At 42.5% G+C, this 27,015-nt stretch overlaps 1 protein-coding gene across 3 annotated transcripts in view; it reads left to right on the top strand.

Annotated features, from left to right (window-relative positions):
• The window catches only part of LOC308292021 (forkhead box protein P1-B-like), a 53,790-nt gene extending 27,357 nt beyond the window's left edge, over positions 1-26,433 (top strand). For all 3 annotated transcript variants that reach the window (XM_080734220.1, XM_080734219.1, XM_080734221.1), the window contains 14 exons: positions 4,884-5,060; positions 6,274-6,357; positions 6,920-7,022; positions 8,435-8,531; positions 9,422-9,529; positions 10,999-11,086; positions 13,809-13,886; positions 15,489-15,666; positions 16,360-16,436; positions 16,562-16,663; positions 16,968-17,095; positions 18,932-18,995; positions 22,646-22,824; positions 24,447-26,433. In XM_080734220.1, coding sequence (XP_080590346.1) covers positions 4,884-5,060; positions 6,274-6,357; positions 6,920-7,022; positions 8,435-8,531; positions 9,422-9,529; positions 10,999-11,086; positions 13,809-13,886; positions 15,489-15,666; positions 16,360-16,436; positions 16,562-16,663; positions 16,968-17,095; positions 18,932-18,995; positions 22,646-22,824; positions 24,447-24,618 — 1,635 coding nt within the window. In that variant the 3' untranslated portion in view covers positions 24,619-26,433. The remainder of the gene's footprint in view (positions 1-4,883; positions 5,061-6,273; positions 6,358-6,919; positions 7,023-8,434; positions 8,532-9,421; positions 9,530-10,998; positions 11,087-13,808; positions 13,887-15,488; positions 15,667-16,359; positions 16,437-16,561; positions 16,664-16,967; positions 17,096-18,931; positions 18,996-22,645; positions 22,825-24,446) is intronic.
• The last annotated feature ends 582 nt before the right edge of the window (positions 26,434-27,015 follow it).

Raw genomic sequence — 27,015 nt, 5'->3', positions numbered from 1 at the left:
CATTAGTTGTCAGTTAAAAAGACTCCTTGGCCATAAAATAGGCCACAGCTACTTTTGTCTGTCCATGAGACATATAATATTGGCAATAAAAAAAAGGTTGGAGTTGTGTTTGAATTCATGAAAACTATTCAAGATCAGGTGGGTAAGCACACATCATGACACACAGGATAACATGATACAATCTGACAAGGAACACTCAAACACAGGGTTTAAAACAGGGACTAACAGGACACAGGTGAACTCGAATGACATGATTGGCTAAGCCTTAGCCAATTAGGCCTTTTTTATGGCCAAGGAGTCATTTTTACTGATAACTAATGGTTGGAATGGATTCAGCAGCATAACAATACCCAAATTACACATCTCATACGTTCATATTGGCCATTTAAAATTTTTCCCCCTTTAATCCCACGCCCTGGGTATCCCGATACCCCCAACTTTGATTGGCTCCCACAAAGTATGTCAAGGGAGTTGGGTTTGACAAAGTTCAGAGGTGATAGTAGACACCTTTATGAACACATTTGTGAAGAAAGCTAGTGATTTAGATTTAGTTCCCAGCTTGGTCTAGCAATAGGCTAACTTTCCCTTACTAATATCCAGGGCAGGAATTTCATGGAGGCCATGGCCGCCGTTGCCCCTCAGTTTGGCCTTGTGTCCCTCAAACCAATGGCATGACCTGAGGCCACAGTGGCCTTAATGCTGACTGTACCACTTTCTCCTCTGTCTCTTTCTTGTCAATATGTAGACAGTACACCGGTGTCTCTTTCTTGTCATGTATAGGGCTGTCACAATTATTACATAATCGTCTAATCGTGATTATTTGACATAATCGTGATTATTTTTCATAATCGTTTCCATGTTGAAAAATGTTCATATATTTTTAAGAAAGTCAAATATAGTGGAAAAAGCAGATCTACAAGCTCACAACGCGTCGCATCGCGACGCGTTGTGAGCTTGTAGATCGGCTATTTCCACTATCAATGTTCTTTTTTTAAGTGTAAAGTTGTCAAATATGTCAGTAATTTCATTGTATATTTAAGGTTATGTGTCATATCTGCCATGTGCAACTTCAAAGCCTACAAGCCAAACACAAATGCAATTGTCAACGACAAAAACACAATTAAATCGTTAATCGCAATTATTTGAGAGAAAACGAATCGTCATGTAAAATGTCATAATCGTGACAGCCCTAGTCATGTAGACACTGCAGTGTCCATTGTTGAGATTCTGAAATCTTAACTCCCTCAAGTCCCCATCTTTAGTCACCAATCGAGTGACTTTGATTGGTGCAGGGCTGAGCATGGATCAGATTGTAAATACCATCATTCATCTATTTCACTGCAGATTAGGTTATCATCCCTAACCTTTAAATTCAACAAATTCTTTCTATGGACTAAAATCTGGTTTTATTTGATGGCCTTCCTGCCCTGGTATTTGGCCGTGGTATACTCTCAAAAAATGGAGAACACCTAAGGCCAAGTGGCCTTGCCCCTAAAATGAAGAAATTCCAGGCCTGTCTATATCTATAGTTTTTATATGTACTGTATCATTTATATCATCTATACCTGTATAGTAATGTTTATCTAACCTGAGCACAGCTCTGTGTAGAGTGGAAAAATACTGCCTCATACTGTACCATCCATCTACATCTATGGGTTGAGATTGGCACATTTCCTGGGGCCATCTGCCCAGATCATGCATGTCACACGTGTCTTCTTCTTCTTATTTAGTTATCTACTCCCAAAAAGCGCCTGCAATGTAGTGCATTTGAAACTACATTGCAGTGCACATCATGGGGTGATCACTGCTTGTCTCCTGTGAATTGTTTTATTTTTTATTTTTGTTTCTTTTATTTTTATTTTGTTGCTGAGTGAGGTCAGCAGACAAAGTGACATGATAACTTGTAGCTGCACCTATTACTTAATGTCATGGACCACTGCCATAACTGAGAGTGTAAAAAAATGGAGCCAAATGGACCTGCGACACTCGCAACCAAATATAGCAGAAGTACATACTGTAGAATTATACAGGGAATTAAGTATATATATACTGTAGAAGTATACGCACACACACGCGCGCGCGCGCGCGCGCACACACACACACACACACACACACACACACACACACACACACACACACACACACACACACACACAGCCACACACACACACACACACTGTGTCACAGGTCTATGAGTTGTTTGTTTTCTCTCTCAGTCATCTTCCTGTTTTAGTGAAACTCACTTTATAAATAAATGTGATTTGATCCTAGCGTCCCCAGACTGAAGAAATGGGCTTGTTAGAGCGTGTGTGTGTGTGTGTGTGTGTGTGTGTGTGTGCGTACTGCAGATCCCAGCAACAGCGGGGACTGCCCATAAGTCCTAGATCTCATTAGTCCTAATTTGGTTATAGGGTTAGGTTTTAGGGTTAGGTTTAGGCATAGTTTTACTGAGGTTAGGTTTAGGTATAGTTTTACTGAGGTTAGGTTTAGGGATAGTTTTACTGAGGTTAGGTTTAGGGATAGTTTTACTGAGGTTAGGGTTAGGGTTTAGGCATAGTTTAGGTTTAGGCATAGTATTTTCACCAGGTTAACATTCACCAGATTCGGACTAGGTTTAGGCATAGTAGGTTTAGGTTTAGGCATAGTATTTTCACGAGGTTAACATTCACCAGATTCGGACTAATGGGACGTAGGAACAATGAAATGTCAGACCAATACCATGGCACCAAGACAGCGTCAGATGATGACAATATTGTGAATGTAGATTGTCGCTTTGTTGTGCGAAGTATACTGTATACTGTATATAGCTACGCCATCCCGCAAAGGCGTTGAAAAAAGCCGCGGAGCAGCAGCTAAGTGCTAAGCTAAGCAGCTAACAAGAGGCGATAAATTAGAATCCGCGGCTTGTCATTGGCTGAACGGAGGTCGGAAGCGCTCTGCTTTGTTCACTTTAGGACGGGGGCCAATTCTGAAATTGGCACAAATTGGTACCACCCAAGGTGACCGTACATTTTTTACATTTTTGACTTCCTACATGTCTCTAGTTTACATTTTGGTATGATAACCCTTTCTGAGACCCAGCTTAATTGATGTTATCAGCCGCTAGAGTCGGTCTCCCATCGACTTTCTATACAGGAGGAAAATACCCAGAAAAGTTTTTTTTTCTGGGTATTTAAGTGGGATGTGAGGGGTCAAACTAGGGGTTTGTTATGATGCTGAATCCATTGCAGGCATTTGTTTTGCACAAAAAACATTCCGTGGGCTAGAAATGGCCTCAGAAAACAATACATGTATGGGTGAGTATTCATGTTAGCCGGAGGCCTTAGGGTTTTTTTTCTTGTGCTAATCAGTCTAAAAGTGCAAAATTTTGCACAGATGTAGCTCAGGGCATGCTCTAATGATTTAGCTAGGGCGCCCGAGTCTGCGACATTCGGGGTCGCCACAGCGGCCAAATCAAGTTGGGCTCCCATCGACTTTAGTGATGAAAAGTGATGAGTCATCACTTTTCAGAGTTCTGTGGGTGCTGTGGTGACCCCGAAGGTCGCCGACTCGGGCGCCCTAGCTAAATCATTAGAGCATGCCCTGAGCTACATCTGTGCAAAATTTTGCACTTTTAGACTGATTAGCACGAGAAAAAAAATCCTAAGGCCTCCGGCTAACATGAATACTCACCCATACGTGTATTGTTTTCTGAGGCCATTTCTAGCCCACGGAATGTTTTTTGTGCAAAACAAATGCCTGCAATGGATTCAGCATCATGACAAACCCCTAGTTAGACCCCTCACATCCCACTTAAATACCCAGAAAAAAAAACATTTCTGGGTATTTTCCTCCTGTATAGAAAGTCGATGGGAGACCGACTCTAGCGGCTGATAACATCAATTAAGCTGGGTCTCAGAAAGAGTTATCATACCAAAATGTAAACTAGAGACATGTACGAAGACGAAAATGTAAAAAATGTACGGTCACCTTGGGTGGTACCAATTTGTGCCAATTTCAGAATTGGCCCCCGTCCTACTTGGGCCGGGGCGGAGGTGCCGAAAGTCGTGGTTATGAAGATTTAATATTCTGTGTGAGTTCTAAGTGCAACAGGGAGTTTATTCCACAGTTTGGGGGTCGGGAGTCAAGGACGAGTGGATCATTGTCCTGGGGCTTTTAGCGAAGGTTCTGTCAGCATCCCTGTGTTAGCTCATTTGAGTGCACAGGTAGGGTTGTAGGGTTCAATCAGGCTTGTTTGAAGGTATGGAAGTGTCATACCTTTGGTGGCTTTGAAGGCCAGTATCAATCAGGGTTTTGTATTCTGTGCGGGCAGAAACCGGAAGTCAGTGGAGGGAGCGGAGAAGGGGGGAGATGTGGGAGAATTTTGGCTGGTTGAAGTTACGGGTGGGCAATATAATCGATATGGCAATACATCGCGATAGTTTATTTTCCAATACTGTATCGATACTTCAGGCAGTAATATTGCGATACTTTGAGGAAAATAAATTATGTTTCCATGCATAGGAAGGAACCAATGGTAGAGGTCCGGTCCTGACACTCTGCTGCCTCTAGATGTCGCTTTACTATAGTAGCTACTTCCCCTTCCCACGGTTCAGTGAGTGAGGTCTCTCGAGAAAATGGCTGCGAACAACGAAAACAACATTAGAGCAGCGTCTTCAGCTTTTAAAGCTGATATATCGCAATAGTATCGATTTAGGATCGTATCGGAAAGATTTGCAATATATCGTGATACTATTGCATCGAGACCCAAGTATCGTGATACGTATTGCATCGCGAGATTCTTGCCAATATCCACCCCTAGAAGTTCAGGTCAGTAGACTGTGAACTGTGTGACAGACAGTCTTCCAGGACTTCCTCTGATAGTGATGGTGGTTGTGTTGCAGCTCCCAGTGACAGCGTCCATGATGACTCCCCCAGTAGAGACCCCCTCCTCCCAGCAGCTGCAGACCCCTGGCCTCCAGCTCTCCAGCCAGACGTCCAGCCAGGCCCAGCAGAACGTCCTGAGCCCCCAGCAACTGCAGGTCCTCCTTCAGCAGCAGAAGGTCCTCATGATGCACCAGGTAGGCTGAACCATCTCACCCTGTCCTCTGCCTCCTCTTCTTTCACACCGACTAACTTAACTTCATGTCCTCTTTCACAACATCCATAAGTCTCCTATTTTGTCTTCCTCTAGTCTAGGCCTCCTGCCTGAACGTTCCAACCTAGGGCATCCTTCTACCGATATATTCACTGTCCCTCCTCTGTACATGTCCAAAACATCTCACTATCCCTCCTCTGTACATGTCCAAAACATCTCACTATCCCTCCTCTGTACATGTCCAAAACATCTCACTATCCCTCCTCTCTACATGTCCAAACCATCTCACTATCCCTCCTCCATACATGTCCAAACCATCTCACTATCCCTCCTCTGTACATGTCCAAACCATCTCACTGTCCCTCCTCTGTACATGTCCAAAACATCTCACTATCCCTTCTCTGTATATGTCTAAACCATCTCACTATCCCTCCTCTGTACATGTCCAAACCATCTCACTGTCCCTCCTCTGGAGTCTGTACATGTCCAAACCGTCTCACTATCCCTCCTCTGTACATGTCCAAACCATCTCACTATCCCTCCTCTGTACATGTCCAAACCATCTCACTATCCCTCCTCTGTACATGTCCAAACCATCTCACTGTCCCTCCTCTGTACATGTCCAAACCATCTCACTGTCCCTCCTCTGTACATGTCCAAACCATCTCACTGTCCCTCCTCTGTACATGTCCAAACCATCTCACTACCCCTCCTCTGTACATGTCCAAACCATCTCACTGTCCCTCGTCTGTACATGTCCAAACCATCTCACTGTCCCTCGTCTGTACATGTCCAAACCATCTCACTATCCCTCCTCTGTACATGTCCAAACCATCTCGGTCTTGCCTCTCCAAAACATCTCCAAAACATCTGACATGTGCTTTCCCTCTTAATGCACTTGTTCCTGATCCTATCCATCCTTGTTACTCCCAGAGAGAAGCTCAACATTTTAGTCTCGAGGCCAGACAACCATGTATCTGTGATCTTATTCTTTGGATCATGACCTTAGGTGAGAGTGGGAACGAGGAGAGCATTGCCTCAGCGTTTCCGTTAGCCGGTATTTTCCGGCCATTGACCAGTAAAATATTGAATTGGCCGGTAATTATAAAGACCACCGGGCCACCGTGGGCCGGCTGGGAGAATTATGCTATTTTATAATTTAATGTATAATATTAATTCATGTTTAACTCTTTCAGCAACAGATCCAGGAGGTGTTTAAGAACCAACAGGAGCAGCTCAACATGCAGTTGTTACAGCAGAACACTGGACTCAATACTGAGGTGATTTCCTTTTTATTGTTATTATTATTAACACATTCAATTACAGATATATATTAATTCAGGTCAGTAGACATTGCCAGCATTGATCCCCATTGATTGTACCTTATTTTGAAGACCCACAGAAGCCACGAGTGTCTTCTCTCCTAACCCTAACCCTAACCCACATTCACACTGTTATATCATAGAACATGGGTGTCCTCTTTCACCCAGCAAAGAAAAAAAGAATTTACCGCGATGATCCACCGCGTAGCCACGGCCCCTTGCATAACTTCATGGGACCGCGATCTGATATAAAACAATGAATAGGTCAATTGACGGACACACTCTTCAATGGCACAGAACCTGCAAACTTCAGAGTAAAGTAAAATAGAATATAAACAATTTGTCTGATAATGATGACTAATCATCTTGGTCACATGACTTCAGAGATCATTTGCAGTTATCCAGTTCATTGATCGTGTGTGTTTGTGTGTGTGTGTGTGTGTGTGTGTGTGTGTGTGTGTGTGTGTGTGCGTGTGCTTGTGCGTGTGTGCGTGTGCGCGCGTGCGTGCGTGCGTAACAGCTACAACAGAACAGCATTCAGCAGCAGCTGCTTCAAGTCCAACAACATCACCTGATGAACCTACAGAGACAAGGCCTACTGAGTGTCCTACCATCTACTACTGGTACTGTAATATACCCTACCAATACCCTATACCTCTCTCTCCCGGCATGTGCACTTAAGCCTCTCCAACTGATCCAAAATGCTGCGGCACGACTGGTCTTCAACCAGACAAAATTCTCACACGTCTCCCCCCTTCTCCGCTCCCTCCACTGGCACCCGGTTTCTGCCCGCACATAAGCCCCGAAGGTTATGGCACCTCCTTACCTCCAAAGCTTGATCAACCCCTACAACCCCACCCGTTCACTCAGATCAGCTAACACAGGGATGCTGACAGAACCCTCACTAAAAACCCCAGGACAATGATCCACTCGTCCTATACTCTTCTCCCTCCTGGTCCCCAAACTGTGGAATAAACTCCCTGTTGCACTTAGAACTACAGACTAAAGCCTCGATCAGAGGCGGAAGGCTCTGATCGATCGGAAGCCTTCCTCCGCGGTGGAAGGCTATCCACCGCGGTGTAGTCTTTTTGAGTCATGAAACTACAACGTTATGTCATTCCTCGCGGTGAAGAGCTTTCCACCACGAGTCCCGACACATCTCTCTGTTTTTACTATCAGACAGATAGGCTCTTCACCCCGTTCACTTATTGGTTGATCTAGACCAGTCAGTCACGGTGAATAGGACTCCACCGTGACGGACTATGATGGCCTTCACTTATTTTCTGACTTGAGGTGGAAAGCTTTCCACCTCAAATTTGCGGTGGATAGCTCTTCACCGCAGACTCTGATCGAGGCTTCACTCCATAGCGTCTAACGTGGACTGAAGACTCACCTCTTCAGACTCCACCTTAGCCCATAGCACTTACCATAGCACTCGCCTACCCTCAATGACCATACAAGCTAGACATCATTTTTAGGTCTTACAAAAAGTGAGTTATCACTTTTCACAGTTTTGTGGGGGCCATTTTTAACCCAAGGAATGTTTCGTGCAAAACAAATGCTCGCAATGGATTCAGAATCATGACAAACCTCAAGTTAGACCCCTAACATGCTACTTATTTCTTTCTGGGTATAGTGTATAGAAAGTCAAAGGGGGGCCCAACTTTCAGCAGCTGAAAAAAAATATCCTAGGTATTTTGAATTTCAAACGTTGTTAGATGTGTTACTAGACACCTTTACACATACATTGGTGAAGACATTTCTTGGTAAGGAATTTATTCCCAGGTTTGACATGATTTGGATAATATTCTCGGACTATTAGTGCAGCATTAGATCAAAACAAAATATAAATAAAGTTCATCAGATTATCCTTTTTTTGTATATTTATAAAAACAATATGCTTCCCCATCTTTTTCTCCCAACTCCGATCTTTTGAAAGTCATGCGATCGATCTACCGATCCGATCGGTACACCCCTAGTTGTAATTTTAGGATGTGTGTTATAATTTTAGGATGTGTGTGTGTTGTAATTGTAGGAGGAAGTGAGAATGGAAACCTGTCCATGATGGCTGCAGAGAGCAGAGATATCTCCTGTCAACAACCCACCGCCAACGGACATCACAAGAAAGACAGGTCTGTCTGTCTGTCTGTTATTGGTGTCAACAATAATCCTTTCAGCAATGCATGTCAATTCAATTCAATGCAGCAACTTGACATGATCGATAATCAAAGCCTCGCTGTTGTATACATAATATGATCTAATATACTTATGAATAAAATAATTGGTTCAGTATATCTGACTGCTTGTATTGACAGAATTTTCCATGTGGTGCAGTAATATAGAAAAGTATGCATCGTGGAATCGAAAGGAATCATTACTTGGTGAATCGTAATTGAATTGAATCTTGAGGGCAGTGCCAATGCAATAGAAGACTGCAGCACATTGCCTGAAACCTTACCTCGACCCTAGGACCTGAATACCTGAATTGCAACCTATGAAATATACCAACAACCACCTTTGATTCTAGCTTAGAGGAAGCCGTTATGACCAAAGTCATTAAATACCAGCCACTCCTACGAACCATCACAGAGCTAGGCTATAGGTGCGGGTCATCTGTTTGTGTTCTTTGGCAGCCTAGGACATGTACATAGGTTGATTCTTAGAGGCTTCCAACATCTTGGGATGCCAAGGAAGCAGCTAAATGGCTTGCAAACTTCTGTGCAATCTCGTCTACTATCGGTAGCCGCCAAATATGGCAAAGGCATTGCTACTTGTACCCTTGAAGGGTGTGTGCTGTGTGGTTATTTGGTTATGTTGTCCAGGATTTGCTGACTGTACATTATTTACAGCACCTTGTAATATTTGTATCCTTGTATTGTATCTCTTATCTGGACATGAAATGACTGAAATGTGTGTGTGTGTGTGTGTGTGTGTGTGTGTGTGTGTGTGTGTGTGTGTGTGTGTGTGTGTGTGTGTGTATGTGTATGTGTGTGTGTGTGTGTGTGTGTGTGTGTGTGTGCAGTGTGTCAGTAGAAGACAGCGGTCAGAACACTCATCGTCTCTATGGCAACGGGATGTGTAAATGGCCTGGATGTGAGACGGTGTTCGGAGACCTCCAGGCCTTCCTCAAGTCAGTGCACGCGCACGCACGCACGCACGCACGCACGCACGCACGCACACTTTCTCTCACTCTCTCTCACACACACACACACACACACACACACACACACACACACACACACACACACTATTAGGCCGGCTTTACACTGCAGTCAAATCCAGACCAAATCCGATTTGGTTCTCAAATATGATCTTTTGGCCCGACTTTTCACACTGCATTTGCAAGTGACACAGATCTGATCTGTGCGTTCTGACTGATTTTAACAGTGTCAGCCCGAAGCTGCCCTGCGTCTACATATCTGCTTTGGTTACCGTGGTAACGACGTCGGCGTCATGACGTCACGTCACAACGTTGACGCTAGTTGATCACATGTTCAGGAAATGCGACATAACAGACAAGCGACAACAAAAACTTTTTCTCTCCTTTTCTTCACTCTTGTGTTTCGCTCTTCTCTCTGGTTGTATCTATTTAGCTCACGTGTTTTCTCTCTCCTCTCTTGTTTTTCTCATGTGCTCAGCGTGCTGTAATATGCGCTGTAATCAAATAGTAAATAATCGCGCTCTGTAATGACGTCGGGGCTCCGCGCTCGGGTTGCGCAGCAAGTGACGCTTGGCCAGTTTGATGTGGCTTGCATGTGACCTGCATATAACTCAATGGGGTGGATGTGGTTGCTGCTTTCAGACTGAGTCAGATGTCCTCAGATCCGATATGGATCGGATTTGAAACTACCTCTGGATGTGGTTTTTCAAAATCGGATTTCATGTGACATGAATGTGACCTGTCTGGATTTAGACTATTTAAAAAAAATCGGATTCCACTTTTGAAGTGACTCAGATCTGATTCAGGCTAGATTTTAGTGGCAGTGTAAAGCCGGCCTTATTATCGTGCATGTTGTCAAGTGTCAAGAACAGTCAAAGCTGCATAACAAATAGTAATACTTAGTACAACTTATCAATGCAGTGCCAAACAAAATAAAGTGACCTTAAAGGAGTAGTTCACCCCCAAAATGACTGAGTTCAATAATATTTGTTTGCATTTGTTGCATTCCTAAGACAAAAAATTGTATTATAGTAAATTTACCCCTAATTGATTCCGGATGGAGACCCAAATGCATTTGGCTCTCCATCCGGAATCAATGGGGGTACATTTATTGTAATCAAATTATTGTCCTAGGAATGCAACAAAAAAACAAAAGATATTTTTGAACTCAAGTCTCCATGGTGTGAGTAATCAATAGTAAAAAAAAAAAGTCATTTGGGGGTGAACTACTCCTTTAAACCAAATAAGGTGTCCATAACAGTCAGTTCTACATAACTACCTCACCGTTATGTCAAACACAAGCAATAATACTTAATAATACATTACATTATTTATGTTACTAACACACTTTCATGCATGTATGTTTATATGATTCTTATTGTTATCATTCTGCGTGTGCGTGTGTGTGCGTGCGTGTCTGTGTGTGTGCATGTGTGTAGACACCTGAACAGTGAACACACTCTGGATGATAAGAGTACAGCTCAGTGCCGGGTCCAGATGCAGGTGGTCCAACAGCTGGAACTACAGGTAGGATTCTATTATAAGTATCTTTTAAAACCTTCTTCTTCATGTCAAGGACCCCCGAAATCACATGTATTTGGCCGCGGACCCCCATCTCAAAATATGTTCTTCCAGGGACCCCCCCAGTAGCAAAGATTTGAGTTATACAAAGGTTTGCTTTTAAAAAACTATATATTCAAAGATTTTCATGTTGCACACAATTTCACAACTTTTCAAAAATAGCAGATCTACAAGCTTGCAGCACGGCACTCGATGCCGTGCTGTGAGCTTGTAGATCTGCTATATTTCAATAGTTAAACCATAAAATTATTCCAGGTCAAAAGACTATAAACATGAACCTAAATCAATGCCTGCGTGTAATGTGCAATATTATATACTCCACTAGGTGGCCTCATTTCACAGCTTTCAACCAAACTGTGTCTGAAGCAGAATGCTTGATTGTCTCCACCAGCCGAAGGCATGGGGGAGAGTATGTTTTCCCCTTCGTCCGTCCGTTTGTCCGTGTGTCCGTCCGTGCGTCCGTGCGTGCGTGCGTCCGTCCGTGTGTCCTCGCAGTTTGTGTGCACCTAATCTCAGTCGCCGTTGGCCCGGTCGCTGCCAAAGTGAGCACACACATTCCCTGGATGCCATTCTAGAACCTCTGCCCTAAATTTTTCAAATGGGCCTTTCCTGCGCCACCTAGTGGCCGATGTCCGCAAAACACATTTCTGTGCACTACTCTTACAGATTTTGTCCAAAAATCCTACAAATCGGTAGGCATTATCTCGACAGTCATGTGATCGACACGGATGTGTCCGATTTTGCATATTCCATCCTGATTGGCTAAGATTGGCTTCCAAAGTTTGTAGGATTGAGCCGTTTTGAACAAAATGCCTCAAAAGCTTGCAATTACCGTGAAATTTGCCACACATATTCCCACTATGTCAAGGAACAAATGCTACCCTTTTCACATTTATAGCGCCACCAGCAGGTAGACTTTAGCAAAATACATTTTTTGGAACACAATGCTTCAAATCATGCATGCGGCGTCCGATTGCCATGAAAGGTCTCTAAGGTGAAGAACATATGCCACCCTTTTTACATTGGCCTATTATACAGTAGCACCACCAGGATGCACGGCCTGGTGGAGACCTGTGCTCAGAAGAGCACTGCTTCTAGTTTAGTTCTGTGTTCTGTTACTTCACAACTACACGGATGTGCGGTGAGAATACAGCAGCATGGGACCCCCAGGGGTCCTTGATGGGGATGGATCTCGAAACAAGGGCCCACTACAAACTCGATAACACATTTATTGAGTACCCGGTATCAATAAGCTTTGGGCTTATCAAGCTTGTTACCGAGCATAGCGGCCCATGATGTCATGCAGTGATGTTACTAGGTTTTCAATGTAATGGGTCCCGGGACCCACAGGTGGTCATTCAAATGGGTCCAAGAAAAGTTTTATGAGTCCTCAATACAATGTTTTCGAGCGCTGTGAGCTTGTAGATCGGCTATTTTCAAAATGTTTGCCTATTTCTTATATTTATTTTACAATTTGGGTAATGTTTGAACTACTAAAACTACTAAAACATGTGTCCCTAATGAATTCGGGCGCGCAAAATGGCGTCGGACGTCGGTGGAATCAAAACATTGACGTTTCTATCGCCTGTTTAAGACTTTCTACGTGGATATTATTTGTGTTAACGTAGGGTAAAGTAGGATGCTTTCACCCATGAACAATGGTGGTGTCTGTGGAATTTTAAAATGTTTTTCTTTTACCGCGACCTGGTAAATTATTTTAACATGGACTCCAATGGAGGCGCATCCCCGCGACCCCAGGACCATGACATGAATGAGTCCCTGGGCGACTTGAATGAGTTTTTGATGCGGGATGCGCGCATAATGACATCACTGGTCATGTTAAAACAATCAAGACAAGAGCCGATCAAGAAATAATTACAGTACTAATCTTCATGATATGAAGCCATTTAACACTTACTGCACACTAGTGAATGATTGTTTTAATGATATTTAATGATAATATGTGTTCCTTTTGTCAGTTGTCATCTTCATAGATGGTGGTCAGCCACAAACTCAGTCACAACAACTGCCCAATAATAAATGATGCCGGTTCTGTTCAGAATTTGTTGTTTCACAAAATATTAGAAAACGCTCAATAGTGGGCTCGATAAAAGCCCGGCTCAATAAGCAGGATCGATAAGGTGCTCATTATCAATAAAAATTAACAAACTCCATCCCTAATCCTTGAGGGGGTCCAGAGGGTCCCCAGATAAGTTATTGATAGCTTTAGGAACCAAATGGACCCTTACAGTTCTGTAACTCTGAGAGTGTACAAATGGAACCAAATGGACCCTTACAGGTCTGTAACTCTGAGAGTGTGCAAATGGAACCAAATGGACCCTTACAGGTCTGTAACTCTGAGAGTGTGCAAATGGAACCAAATGGACCCTTACGGGTCTGTAACTCTGAGAGTGTACAAATGGAACCAAATGGACCCTTACAGTTCTGTAACTTAGAGAGTGTACAAATGGAACCAAATGGACCCTTACAGCTCCATAACTCTGAGAGAACCAAATGGACCTGTAATTGTACACTCTCTGTCTTCAGGAGATCAAAATGTGATCAAACCGGAGCCGTTGAAAGGTGTTTAAATGATAACCGACAAATTAACCTCTTCACTGCCATGTAACCATTATTATTTTAACCCCTTCCTGTCCGCTCTGTGCAGCTGAAGAAGGACAAGGAGAGACTGCAGGCCATGATGGCTCATCTGAAGACTGCTGAACCTAGAGCTGCTGCCCAGCCTGTAAGGGGTTAACATATACACACACACACACACACTAGGGCAGGGTTCCCCAATAGGCGGCCCGCGGGCCATTTGCAGCCCGCGGGGGGCTACTGTCTGGCCCACACCAACCCCAGTAATAATGGTGGTATAAGAGCAGCAACAACACTAGTATATCGTCGTTGTCGGGTGGAAATCTCGTATCTCCAAATGTGTACGTTCTTTCGCAAATCATACAAGGCCGTAGCACAAAAGTAGTGAAAAAAGCCGATCTACAAGCACACAACACCTCGCAACCGCGAGGCGTTGTGTGCTTGTAGATCGGCTGTTTTCACTAGTATAAACCAGATATGGAGATAACCAACACATCCCTCCATATATGGAGATAACCGACGAATCTCACTAAGTCTGACCTCACAAGCCCCATATTTGGACACGAACAACATATAACTCCATATATAGAGACATAGCTGCTGACATCAGTATGACATCATACTGCTGACATCAGTATGACATCACACCGTACACAAATGACCCTGACGGCACACACCAAGCAGTGTGATGTCATACTGATGCGGAGATATGAGCAGGGCAAAGGTGTGACGTGTGACGTGTGACCGACGGACGGACGGACGGACGGCCGGTGGAGGTTTTGATACTAAACTGCGACCTGACGGTCGCAATAATTTTTAAAATGATAAATGCAAAACGAATGGTTTTGGACATACAAGATTTTCACCCGTCAACGACGATAGCTGAACTGTCGCAGTCGCTGGAGTAGCGGGAACGCCGCCGTCGCCCCCTGCAATGTTGTGGCCCTCGGCTTGGTACCCAAGACATAATTCGGCCCTTGGGGAAAACTAATTGGGGGCTCGACTCAGTAAAAAGTTGAGTTGAAGTCCACTTTATTGTTTGATGACGTCATCACACTGTGCGTGAACATGGGGACAAAACCCGAAACCCTGTGCTCAATTCCAATGAAAAAACAGTTGGAAAAGGAGAGAATCATTCTTTCCTCGACAATAAGCAATCCTACGGTTTGAATGATGTACACACACACACATGGAGCAAAAATAATGATGAAAAAAAATGTTTTTCTTTTTTTTCTCTCTTTCCCTGGTGGAAATCGACTTGTGCAATGAAGTTGATTGAGTCGACTTGTCGACTATTTGGTTAACTCATTCGTAGTTTACGGCCGAGGAGCCCGAAGATTTTTCTATGTCTTTCACCATCTGTAAGCCGTGGTGTTTACACAGAAAGCTAACGGGCCGGAATAGAGGACGGACCATCCGCTTCCGGTTTGCGGCCTCAATGTTAATCGATCCGCTCCATAATGTGTCCGTGTAGAAACCGATCCCGGAGCATTAGTTCCGGCCTATTTTAGTTCAGCTTCGATATATATATATATATATATATATATATATATGTTTTTTTAATTAAAGCTTATTAAATCTTCGGGTTCCTCGGGCATGGCAGAGAAGCCCTACAAAGGGGTATTTTTTGGCAGAGGTTGTGTTAATGCCCTAACACACACACACACACACACACATGGTTATTCCAGTTAACCATGGTTGGCAGTACTGTATGTCATTCTATCATATTAATTGTTATTGTTTACTCCAGGTAACCATGGTTCCCAGCATGTCCTTCTCCGCGGCCACGCTGCCCTTGGCTCCGCCCCCTATGGCGGTGTCCCAGAGCGCCACAGCGCCCTCTACGCCCATGACCCCGTACAGCGAGGGCTCGGGGGTCATGACCCCCAGCCCCGTCAGGAGGCGGTACAGCCGCTCCATGAGCCAAGGTCAGCTGATTCCCTAATCCTGACTCCTATTGGCTTTCAACAGAGTATCATTACTGTTATATTATTATTAACCCATTCAGGCCTAGAATTATTGAATGCTTTAACCAGTGAAAAATAGCAGATATACAAGCTCACAGCGCGGCACCGAGTGCCGCGCTGCGAGCTTGTAGATCTGCTATTTTTGAAAAAGTCGTGAAAATGTGTGCAAATCTTTGAATATAATGTATTTTCAAAGCGAACGTTTGTAACTCAAATTTTGCTTCTGGGGTTCCCTGGAACTAGATATTTTGAGATGCGGGTCCGTGGCCAAATAAATATCATTTTGGGGGTCCTTCACATGAAAAGGTTTGAGAACCACTGACATAGTAGTCTCTCAAGAACTGACTAACTGAGCTCCAGTTGAAGTGAAAAGGACCTTTTCTTTGATGATGGCTGGCCAGATTTCTGACATAGAAACATAGGGTTTTTCAAAAAATCTTAAAAGGATTCAAAAGACACTTATAGAATCGGGTCAAAATTCTAATTTTCACGATTTTTCAGAAATAGCAGATCTACAAGCTCGCAGCGCAGCACTTGGTGCCGCGCTGTGAGCTTGTATATCTGCTATTTTTCAATAGTTAAAGCATAAAATAATGATACACAATAATGTGTACCCGTTCTAATTGGGGTTTAATAGTGTTGTTGTTTCAACAGATATCACAGACAACAAGGAGTTCTACTTGAGTACAGAAGTGCGGCCGCCATTTACCTACGCATCGCTAATAAGACAGGTAAACACTTGTTTTATTTGTATGTGTACATTAGGAGGAGCACGGTAATATTTGTATTTGTTTCTGAATTAATGAATTATTCTAGTTGTTTTCATATGACGGAAGTTTATGTTCTTGTGTTCCAGGCCATCTTTGAGTCTCCTCGCCGGCAGCTGACCCTGAATGAGATCTACAACTGGTTCACCAGAACGTTTGCATATTTCAGACGCAACGCGGCCACGTGGAAGGTATTTACAACTACTTAGCTAAGTAGTTAACCAACTTTAATAAGTAGTTAATGAACTTTAATAAGTAGTTAATGAACTTTAATAAGTAGTTAGTTAATGAACTTTCACTTGACTTGTTTCTTGACTTTGGCTTGAGCTTTTTTTTTTTCCATTATCCCTGTAGTGTTGAACATGTGTTTTGTTTCATGATAACTCTTATAATTATAATAACTATTTCATATTAACGTTTGTTTTGAATGGTGCAGAACACAATCAGACATTCATATGTACTGTATATATATATATATATATATATTTCATACAGAATGCAGTCAGACACAACCTCAGCCTCCATAAATGCTTTGTTCGCTTGGAGAACGTGAAAGGAGCCGTGTGGACCGTAGACGAGATCGAGTTCCATAGAAGAAGACCTCAGAAGCCCACTGTCAATGGGTAGGTTAAATAAATACATATAAACTATATACTACCCTATACCACTGTCAATGGGTAGGTTTTATATACATTATATAAACGATATACTATACCACTGTCAATGGGTAGGTTTTATATAAATTATATAAACTATATACTATACCACTGTCAATGGGTAGGTTTTATATACATTATATAAACTATATACTATACCACTGTCAATGGGTAGGTTATGAACTGAATTTGGATTCATGAAAGTTGATAATCCATGTATTCCCATATGTGTTTGTGTCTGTGTAACCCAAAGGGCCGCATTGTCTGAGGAATTGGTTCCCTTACAGAAAAGATCTCTCCTTTTATTGATTATCTTTTGAAGCCGTGCGCAGTGGGACTGAATGATGTCATTTTGTAGTTCATGACATCAGACAGAATATTGTATCGGCCTCTAAGATATTAGGCTCTGACTCCTAGCAGAATGATACCAACATTCACCGAGATGTTCAATCATTGTGAAGTCCAAATAGACCCTGACTCACTTCAAGGCTTTATTTATATTTAGTGACTGACATCAAGGCATTAGTTTTACGAGTCTTTTAGTTGATGGCAGAATGACACTGGGTTGTGCTACTTAGTTGTGACATCACTGTCCTGTCCTTGGTATGTTTATTCTGTTGTGACATCACTGACCTGTCCTTGGTATGTTTATTCTAGCTTGTGTAACTATTGGAGCACTGGTTGCTAGGCAACCTACAACAACGTGGGCATTCAGCTCACATTGTTCTCAGACACATTTTATCGTCTAATCAGGCTTTTATGAACACCCTGAACAGTTTCTAATTTGCTTGATTCAGTATTTAGATATTTGATGTAAATGTTATCAGGCCTTCCTCCCAATACACACCCATTGTAACTTCAAACTCCATTTTAACCATGATAGATTCATAAAAAAAAATATATATATATTGTTTGTTTGTTTGTTTGTTACCTTTATTTAAACTCGGAAATACAATTGAGAGCAAGCACTCATTTACAACACAACCGAGATACAACAATGAACAACAACATATATACATATATACATTTACAGACATCATTTGAAATAATCAAAAGATAATACTTGAAAACTGTAGAACGTTCAAGAAACTAAAAGCTAAATTAATTAAAACATATACAGTTTAGAACAAAGGTGTTAGAAACCATCATCCTAAATTGGCCTAAGGCCGGCAGATATTTTATTTTTAATGATTTTTGGAGCTTGTTCCATGCAAGTGGAGCACTGATAGAAAATGCTGCCTTATATGTTTTTTGATAACTTTTTTCGTTTATTTTGAGTAATTCTTTGGGAAAATAAAAACAATGAAAGTCACTTAGTTGATAGTCAATAGTTAGTCGATAACCTAACATATAATATTCTTGAGGATATAGAGATAACTTAAAATAAGTGGTGGAATAAGTACTCAAATATATCAATACTGCATTGTAGAAGTCTGGAATTAAAAATGTACTAGAGTAAAAGTACAAAAGTATTGGTATCAAAATGTACTTAAAGTACCAAAAGTAAAAGTACAGAATGTTTGAAAATAGCAGATCTACAAGCTCACAACACGACGTGTTGTGAGCTTGTAGATCGTCTATTTTCAAACAGCCCAGGTATAAAATAGGGCTAAAGTGGTTCGTCCAGGCACTATTTATGTATTTATTTTAATTGTTTAATTTATTATGTGTGATGTCAATGATTTCTATGTACTCTATGGAGCACCTGTGTGTCTTGAATATTGTGTTGACACAGACTAATAAAACGTGTCACATCATATTGTGTTGAAACATATTCATAATATTCATATTGTATTCACACAGATCTCAGATGATGAAGAATTCTCAGAACAATCTCGGACATAGTTCAGCTGGATTTGCTGCTCAGGTGAGAAATGTGTTCATCATAGTTATATGTTTTATTCTGAAGGTAAGATATCATAGTTATATGTTTTATTCTGAAGGTAAGATACTGTACGTGCTTGTATGTTCTAAACCCAGGCACCGGGTCCATGTTTTCTAAAGTAAAACAACAGACTCACTCCCAGTTATTCCACCCTAATCTGAAGACTCACCCCAGCCTGTAGCACTTGACCTAAATATGATGACCATGAAGTAAAGATTAAAATGATTTCTTTTTTGATATTTACAATTTAGGCATTTAGCAGATGCTTAATCCAGAGCGATTTACTTTATTTAGTGTTTTTTTATTCTGTGCGGGCCGCAACCGCGAGCCAGTGGAGGGAGCGAAGAAGGGGGGAGACGTGTGAGAATTTTGGCTGGTTGAAGACCAGTCGTGCTGCGGCGTTTTGGATCAGTTGGAGAAGCTTAACCCTGCAAGGCCCAGCGTTGCTTTTTGGCAACATTTTTGGAGCGGTGTGCTAGCACAGCTCCCTTTGTGTGGCTTTGTGTGTCCAAATTGTGTTGGTCAGCACGGCGGCATCTGCACATGCACAGACTTTTACCGTGTCCAAATTGTGTTGGTCAGCACGGCGGCATCTGCGCATGCGCAGACTTTTACCGTGTCCAAATTGTGTTGGTCAGCACGGCGGCATCTGCGCATGCGCGGACTTTTACCGTGTCCAAATTGTATTGGTCAGCACGGCGGCATCTGCGCATGCGCGGACTTTTACCGTGTCCAAATTGTGTTGGTCAGCACGGCGGCATCTGCGCATGCGCGGACTTTTACCACACACACACACACACACACACACACACACACACACACACACACACACACACACACACCCGTGATAGCCGCTAGAGTGGAGGCTCACGAAGCATGCAGCCACCGTAGCGAGCCACGGGCAATCAAGAATTGACACATGTCAATATATAAATTGGTGAAAAAAAAGTCAGGGACTATTCTATTCTCTTCCCCCTGCCACGGGAGGTTAATGTTGTCAATCTGTGGGTCAAGACCCGCAGAGAGGTCCCCAAAATATGTATATTCAATATTCAATTATATATATATATATATATATATTTACCTGGAACTGCTCAAATTCACCGCTCCACTTCGAACCGAGGTTTGATTTTTTAAATCATTTAAAAAAAAAAATTATAATTATTTTTTTTGTTCTTTTTTCACATTAACATCACCATTAAATCCTATTGTTTAGTATTACAGTGCCACGACATTTGCATATAAATACCCCCCACAGAGGCTGACATTCACACCTCCCAGAGAAGTTGAAATTCCAGCGTCTGGACGAACAACATCTCACTTTTTAACTGAAGCTATTCCTCACTAAAACATAAGTAAAATGCCTGTAATATTTGTGATCATTAGAATGTCTAGAACATGTACATATTATTCAGAAAAATATCCCCAAAATGCAAATTAGAGCATGATTTATGATTTATGGCTATAAAACCTTACAAAAACATTATTCATTTTTTAACATTAAATTTTCCTGTGATTAGGACTCCTACAACACCATCTGATTTTTGTATTTATTTTTTGGCCAGTAGAAATTAATTCGGGTCTCGCAGGGTTAAATGCACATGTCGGGAGGCCAGTGATTAGAGAGTTACAGTAGTGGAGTTTTATGTCTGGATGAGGAGCTGGGCTGACTCCTGGGTGTGGCTCAATGTATATCTATAGCTGCTGACCATGGAGATCCCTGATGTCATCAATATTAAGCCCATAGCTTGGAATGCCCATATATGGACATATTGTGTCTCATGTGGTCTATAACATAAGACATCTATAGCCGGTTTTCCATACCACTTTTTAGCCCGACACTACACGACACGGCACGACACCGCACCGCATTTTTTATGTAGGTTTTCCACTACAGTACCCCCCCCTCCTCTCCTCCTCCCCTCTCCCCCTCCTCCCCTCCGCTCCCGAAATATATCGACGCCCCTTTCAACATACGGATACTCGTTCTCAGTCTGTAAACACAACGGAGATGCTAACTTGCGCTAATTATTTTTAGAGATGTGGTGGACAATGTTTTAGATGCCACACACTCACACAGGTCTTCATCGAGTCTTTACAACTATAGCGACGACTAACGTCGGGGTGAACATAGTCAAATAATAACTTTATTGGCCAAACCACACAAAGAAGAGTAGAGGCTAGTTGCGCTAGCATACATGCTAAGCTACAGTACAGTACATGTAGGCTACTGTAGATTCTTTTCCCCATTCAACACGGAGATGTGGTGGACAATGTTTTAGATGCCACACACTCACACAGGTCTTCATCAAGTCTTAACAACTATAGCGACAACTCACGTTGGGATGTTCATGGTCAAATTATAACTTTATTGGCCAAACTCCCCAAAAGAAGTAAGCTAATGTAGAGGCTATGCTAGTGCAGCAACAGGACAGTACATGTCATGTAGGCTACTGTAGATTCGTTCAACACATGCAGTTACAAATACAAACAGGAGACATCTCACTGAGATCTATATAAAATAACGGATTGCCGACGCATTTGCCGTTGATAATTGCGACTCGCGACGATATAGCCTATGTCCACTGTTTTTGTTGATTAATGTTCTTGGTGCTTCGTGGTATCTCAACTGCAGGGCTGGGGAACACAATTCTGCCTAATCGTCCTCTTTATAAACAGATATATAAAACAAATAGGCTTTGCTTTTATATTTGATTTGCAGCCGTGACTGCATACTAAAATCTGTCTCAAGTTGTTGTGTTGAAAGACACAGCTCAGCCGTGAGACTCTGTCTCTGACCAATCAGTATCAGCAGCGTGTATACGTCACTGATTTGGCCTCACTTAGCCCAGGCCGGGTCCACTCGAGAGTGGAGCTGTTTAAGTACCCCGTTAAGTACCACTTTCACACCACTCTACCCAGTTCCTTGTAGTGGAAAACCTGACACAAGTGGGCGGTGTGGTGTGGAGTGGTGTGTAGTTGGGCCTGTGGAAAACCGGCTTATGATGGCAGATGTCAGTCATATCCATATTTTGTCCACATTTTGTCCAAGTCTTTTACTGCTACGGACGTTCCCGTTCGCCCCAATTCTGAACGCTGCGCATTGCCAATACGGCGCTCGTTCTTTTACCTTATTGATGTCCGTAAGCTGATGAGGGGTCGCGCCGCCGTGTACAGTAGAAACATCTCCCGTACCGCTGCTCTCAAAAATCCACTACACGTTAGCATCAATGGAGTAACAAATCACTTCCTTGTTATTTTCTCTGCATCTGTTGCTCTGACGCGATTCAGTGGTCTGAATGGATGGCAGCCGAGCGCGGCCAATTCACATTAATTAATTCTTGCATGAGGCTGCCCTCTGCTGCCAGTATGGCCAAAGTACATATGAATAAGAAAAAAAAGAAAAGAAAACGAATAGTTCTTTTTCTATAATGTCGCAAAGGTAAGCTGCTTTTTGCTGGCACCAGACCCAATAAATAAATAATAACATCTGGCAGTAGTACAGTTAAACAACCAACCGCAACTCGAATCACACTTGCAAAAGAATTCTGTCCTGTGCGAGGTCGCGTCTTACTGGTTATCTTATTAAATCCTAATATTTGTATTAAATCATCATATTGCTATCATTTCAGAGTGGCGCTGGTGCAGAGTGCAGTTCCTCCTTCCCCCTGTACAACCCCTCCTCGTCACTAGGGGGCAGCATCCCCATGCACTCCCTGCCTCAGCTCCTCCAGGACCAGATCAACGGAGCCTTCTGCTTCGGTGGTGCAGGATACCAGAGTGACAGCAGCGCCACCCAGAGTCCACCGTTGTAAGTTCATCACAGCCACTACTTTAATAAACGTTTCCTCCTTATAAGTTTATAACATTATTCACGCAGTCATGTATTAGTTCATAATAAGCGTCACTTCCGCTGCTAAACACGTCCAGGAACGTGATAAGAATGACCTCGGTGCGGCGCCAAGACCCCGTTACCTGGTTACCATGGTTACCAGGTAAACACTGTTGAGCGAAAACACTACATGTCCCATGATGCAACTCGGCCGCCAGCATCATGAAGCGTCTAATCTCCATAGAGCGTCGCAGCGGAAGTGGATTCCTGGGGTCACTTTTAATATTCCCCATTCATTTTCGCCATAGACTTTTACAAATATATTTATAACAATTATGTTAAGCCTCGAACCAAGCCATCCAGGATGGAGGTGAATCATGATCATATAACCTTTGATCCTATGTGAAAACATATTTTAATATTACATTATTTGATATACTACATTTAATAACTACCCTTTGTTTAGCGATTTTCAAAATGTTCTTTTCATAGAAAAAAAGGTTATGGTCATGATTCACCTCCATCCTGGATGGCTTGGTTCGAGGCTTAACATAATTGTTATAAATATTTTTGTAAAAGTCTATGGCGAAAATGAATGGGGAATATTAAGTGACCCCAGGAATCCACTTCCGCTGCGATGCTCTATAGGCATTGCTGATGCAAAGAAACAGCTCAGAATCTACTTCCAAAAAACGCTTCGAATGCCGAGAACCGTTTTTTTTTTTTTTTTTTTTCACTGCGACAATCGGCCGCAGTTAGAATGTTTCATTTCCGTGTGAAAATAAATATACTGACCGCCATTACAAGACCGTGAATTTCCACAACATGGACACGATAGTGGCTTCCGGGGCTCTTCAAAATAAAGCACAAGTGAATGGTGGCACTCTGTAGCCAAATAATTACCAAAATAATGGCATCCAAGAGCGTCTGATGAATAGCTCAGTCGCTAGAGCTCTCGCCTTTGGACCACGAGGTCGTATGAGTAGCACGGCTCGGGTGCGGAAAGTCGTACGGTAAATACTGTACGCAGATGGAAGTATTTTGGGTCCTTGGCATGGGCGTCGCCATCATAGATTGAAATGCGATTGGCTGCCAACGGTCACGTGCAACCGCAGGGATACATGGGAGAATGTAGTCGGAGCCTCCTGAAATACAGCACACAAAGAAGAACACAGCCGGCTGATATCAGCTTAGTTGGCCACGCCCCCGCAACTTTATCATCAATTTTAACATAAATGGGACCGTATTTTCACAAAACGCATATCATGGTGATTGAAAGGCCATTTTTAACTAGCGATAGGAACCATAAAGTATTTATGAAAATGTTAATTAAGGTTAGAAAACCAAAGGGGAAAATGAATGGGGTCCAATGGAGAACAATTCTTTTTGCGACTGGCCGGGGGGGAAAACAGCGCAACTAGCGGCCAACCATAGGAAGTTTTAGTATTGGAATCATTTTAAATCGGCGGAACTATGCCCCTGCCACAAACTGAGCAGTTGTTGATTGCCCATTGTCAACTAACGGGCATCCATTCAATAAACAGTTATAATATAGAATATAACATCAATATAAAGTTGTGTTAACCCTTTGTGGTCCACAGCAGCATCAAGGAGGAGCAGGACGAGGAGGAGATCCGGGTCCACTTCCCCTACGAATCCCCCAGCAGCCCAGAGGACCACAGCCCCTCCCCTCCCGCATGCCCCTCCCCCAACGAGGGCTCAGAGTTCTCCTCCAACCACCTGGAGATGATGGACCCAGTGCCTTCCCTCTGACCTGGATCTGACCTCTGACCCCCTGACCCAGGAGGTCTCTAGAGCCACTCACTACAGTCCTCAGTGTTGATTTGACCCCTCGAGGCCCCTCAGGGCTCTGGACTTGGTCCCCTTCCCTTTTCCCCCCAAACAAAAAACAACCATCTCATTTAGAACCTGGTTTTATGTCCAACCCCCCTCTGGTTCCCCGGTCCTCCTTCCTGATTGGCTGGTTTTATGTCCAACCCCCTAAGGTTCCCCGGTCCTCCATCATGATTGGCTGGTTTTATGTCCAACCCCCCTAAGGTTCCAGGTCCTCCATTCTGATTGGCCGAGCCTGGAAGCCGTCGTAAAACACCTGTAAGACACACCTGTAAGACATCACTGTATCAAATTAATTGTTTTAAAATATCAGATCATCAGTATTTTTATTTGAGATGCCTTTAAAATGTACCTCATAAGCCTTTTTAATATCACTAGTTTGGCCATGTTATTATTGATTAAATGTCCCCTCGTAGTGACATCGCGTTTTAGATCTGATATTACTTTTAGTATTTTTTTTTTTTTTAAGACATTTTGCAATATATGGGTTCTATGGCTACTGTATTTAAGATTCAAATAAAACCCTACTGTATTTAGGGTTGGGGGGGGGGGGGGGGCGTTTAGGGGTCTTTGACAGGTTAAAGTAGGGGTCTTCAACAGGGGGTCCGGGACCCCTAGGGGGTCCTCAGAGTTACCTCAGGGGGTCCTCCAAATCTTTGTGTGATAGAAACCTTATTTCTCCCTTTTTATATTAACCACTTGAACCCTAGCATCCATATTCTGAAAACATTAGCCAAAAATAGCAAATCTACAAGCTCACAACGCCTCGCAGCGTGAGGCGTTGTGAGCTTGTAGATCGGCTATTTTCGGCAAAGAGGTTTGGTGTAGAGGGGAAAAAGAGCACACTAAGTACAGAGTGAAAGGTCAAGTTTGCTAAGTATTGACGCTTGTGTCAAATATCTGAAAACACAAATTGACATGAATCCAAAATACACTGATGATCGTGCTGTCAAACGATTAAACCATATGGAATCTATGGAAAGGTTGTGGGGGTCCCTGCTTCATCTCTCTCTCAACTAAGGGGTCCTTGGCCCGAAAACGTTGAAGACCCCTGGGTGAAAGAACCACTGAGGATTTCACAGTGAAGGGTCTCTGAGTGATTGATCTTTTTACCAAAACACACACATTTATGTGTTTATCATACAGTACAAATGAGACCAAACCTTTATGTTCTTTGAAGAGATCAGTGTCGATAATATCCATTATCACCATGATTTAGATTTATATACCTAGATTGTTTAATCACAATTATCATGATAATGATGATTTATTTGATAGAAACAACCAAGCCAAAGCAAAAGGGAATATTAATCTCAATATTCAATATTTATGGTTAAAAGCACTTGATAATAATAAAATGTTTCATTTATGGTAGCTTTACACTATGTTGGGGCCTCTTTATTTTATATTATATTATCATTTTTATTTTATTTTAATCCTCACTTTATTATTACAAAAAAAAAATCTGTTCTGTAGAGTTAAGATGAAAATGATATTGTACACTGCCAACATGAGCTGATTTATTTGTATTTAACATATAATTATAATAATCTATTGATATAAAAAAAAAAATCTGTAATCTTTTCTTTTTTTTTCTCTCTCTCACCCCAACGTTGGATTAACATGGATATATTTGCTCTATTGGAGCTTGTAAACCTACGTAAATATTATTATTATTATTATAGCATTATCGTGATTGTAAAAGAATACCTCTATGAATAATAAATTGTTCACGCAAAACACCAGTGTTTCTCTCTTTGATAATCATCTATATTTAATGATCACGTGTTTGATGATCATGTATGAGAGTGGCCTCTCAGCATATCGTCGTTGTCGGGCAGAAAGCTTGTATTCTCCAAGTTTCAAATGTGTACGTTCTTTTGCAAAGTAAAGCCCTGCTTCATCATACAAGCAGACCTGCCAACCCGTACGCATTTTCCGTACTAAGCACGCATTTTAAGGCTCTGTACGCAGGTACGATATTTCCCCTCATTGCTACGCAATTTCGGGGAATGGGCGCAACACATTCTGCAGCAGCAAACGAGGCAAAGATTTTTGCAACCTGCCGTGTAGTTCCTCCCAGGCACCACTTGAAAGGTGTGTGAATGGGGCGCATGGCGCTGGGGAGCACTAGAACAGAAGATATGCTCGTTTTTTTCGGCAGAAGAAGAATTGAACCGGATGCCATGCGTTTGTTTTGGTTTTCAGCGCGGTGCAGCATGTACACTTACGCTACAGTACTCATCATAGAGTTATAATAAGAAGCTACTCATCTCATCTCATAGCTATCGCCGCCCGGTTTGTACAACGGCGATA

This window comes from Nannobrachium achirus (assembly GCF_963921795.1).
Source record: "Nannobrachium achirus genome assembly, chromosome: 9".
Classification (NCBI taxonomy): domain Eukaryota; kingdom Metazoa; phylum Chordata; class Actinopteri; order Myctophiformes; family Myctophidae; genus Nannobrachium; species Nannobrachium achirus.
The sequence above is the reverse complement of the archived record's forward strand: the minus strand, read 5'-3'. Positions and strand labels throughout refer to the sequence as shown.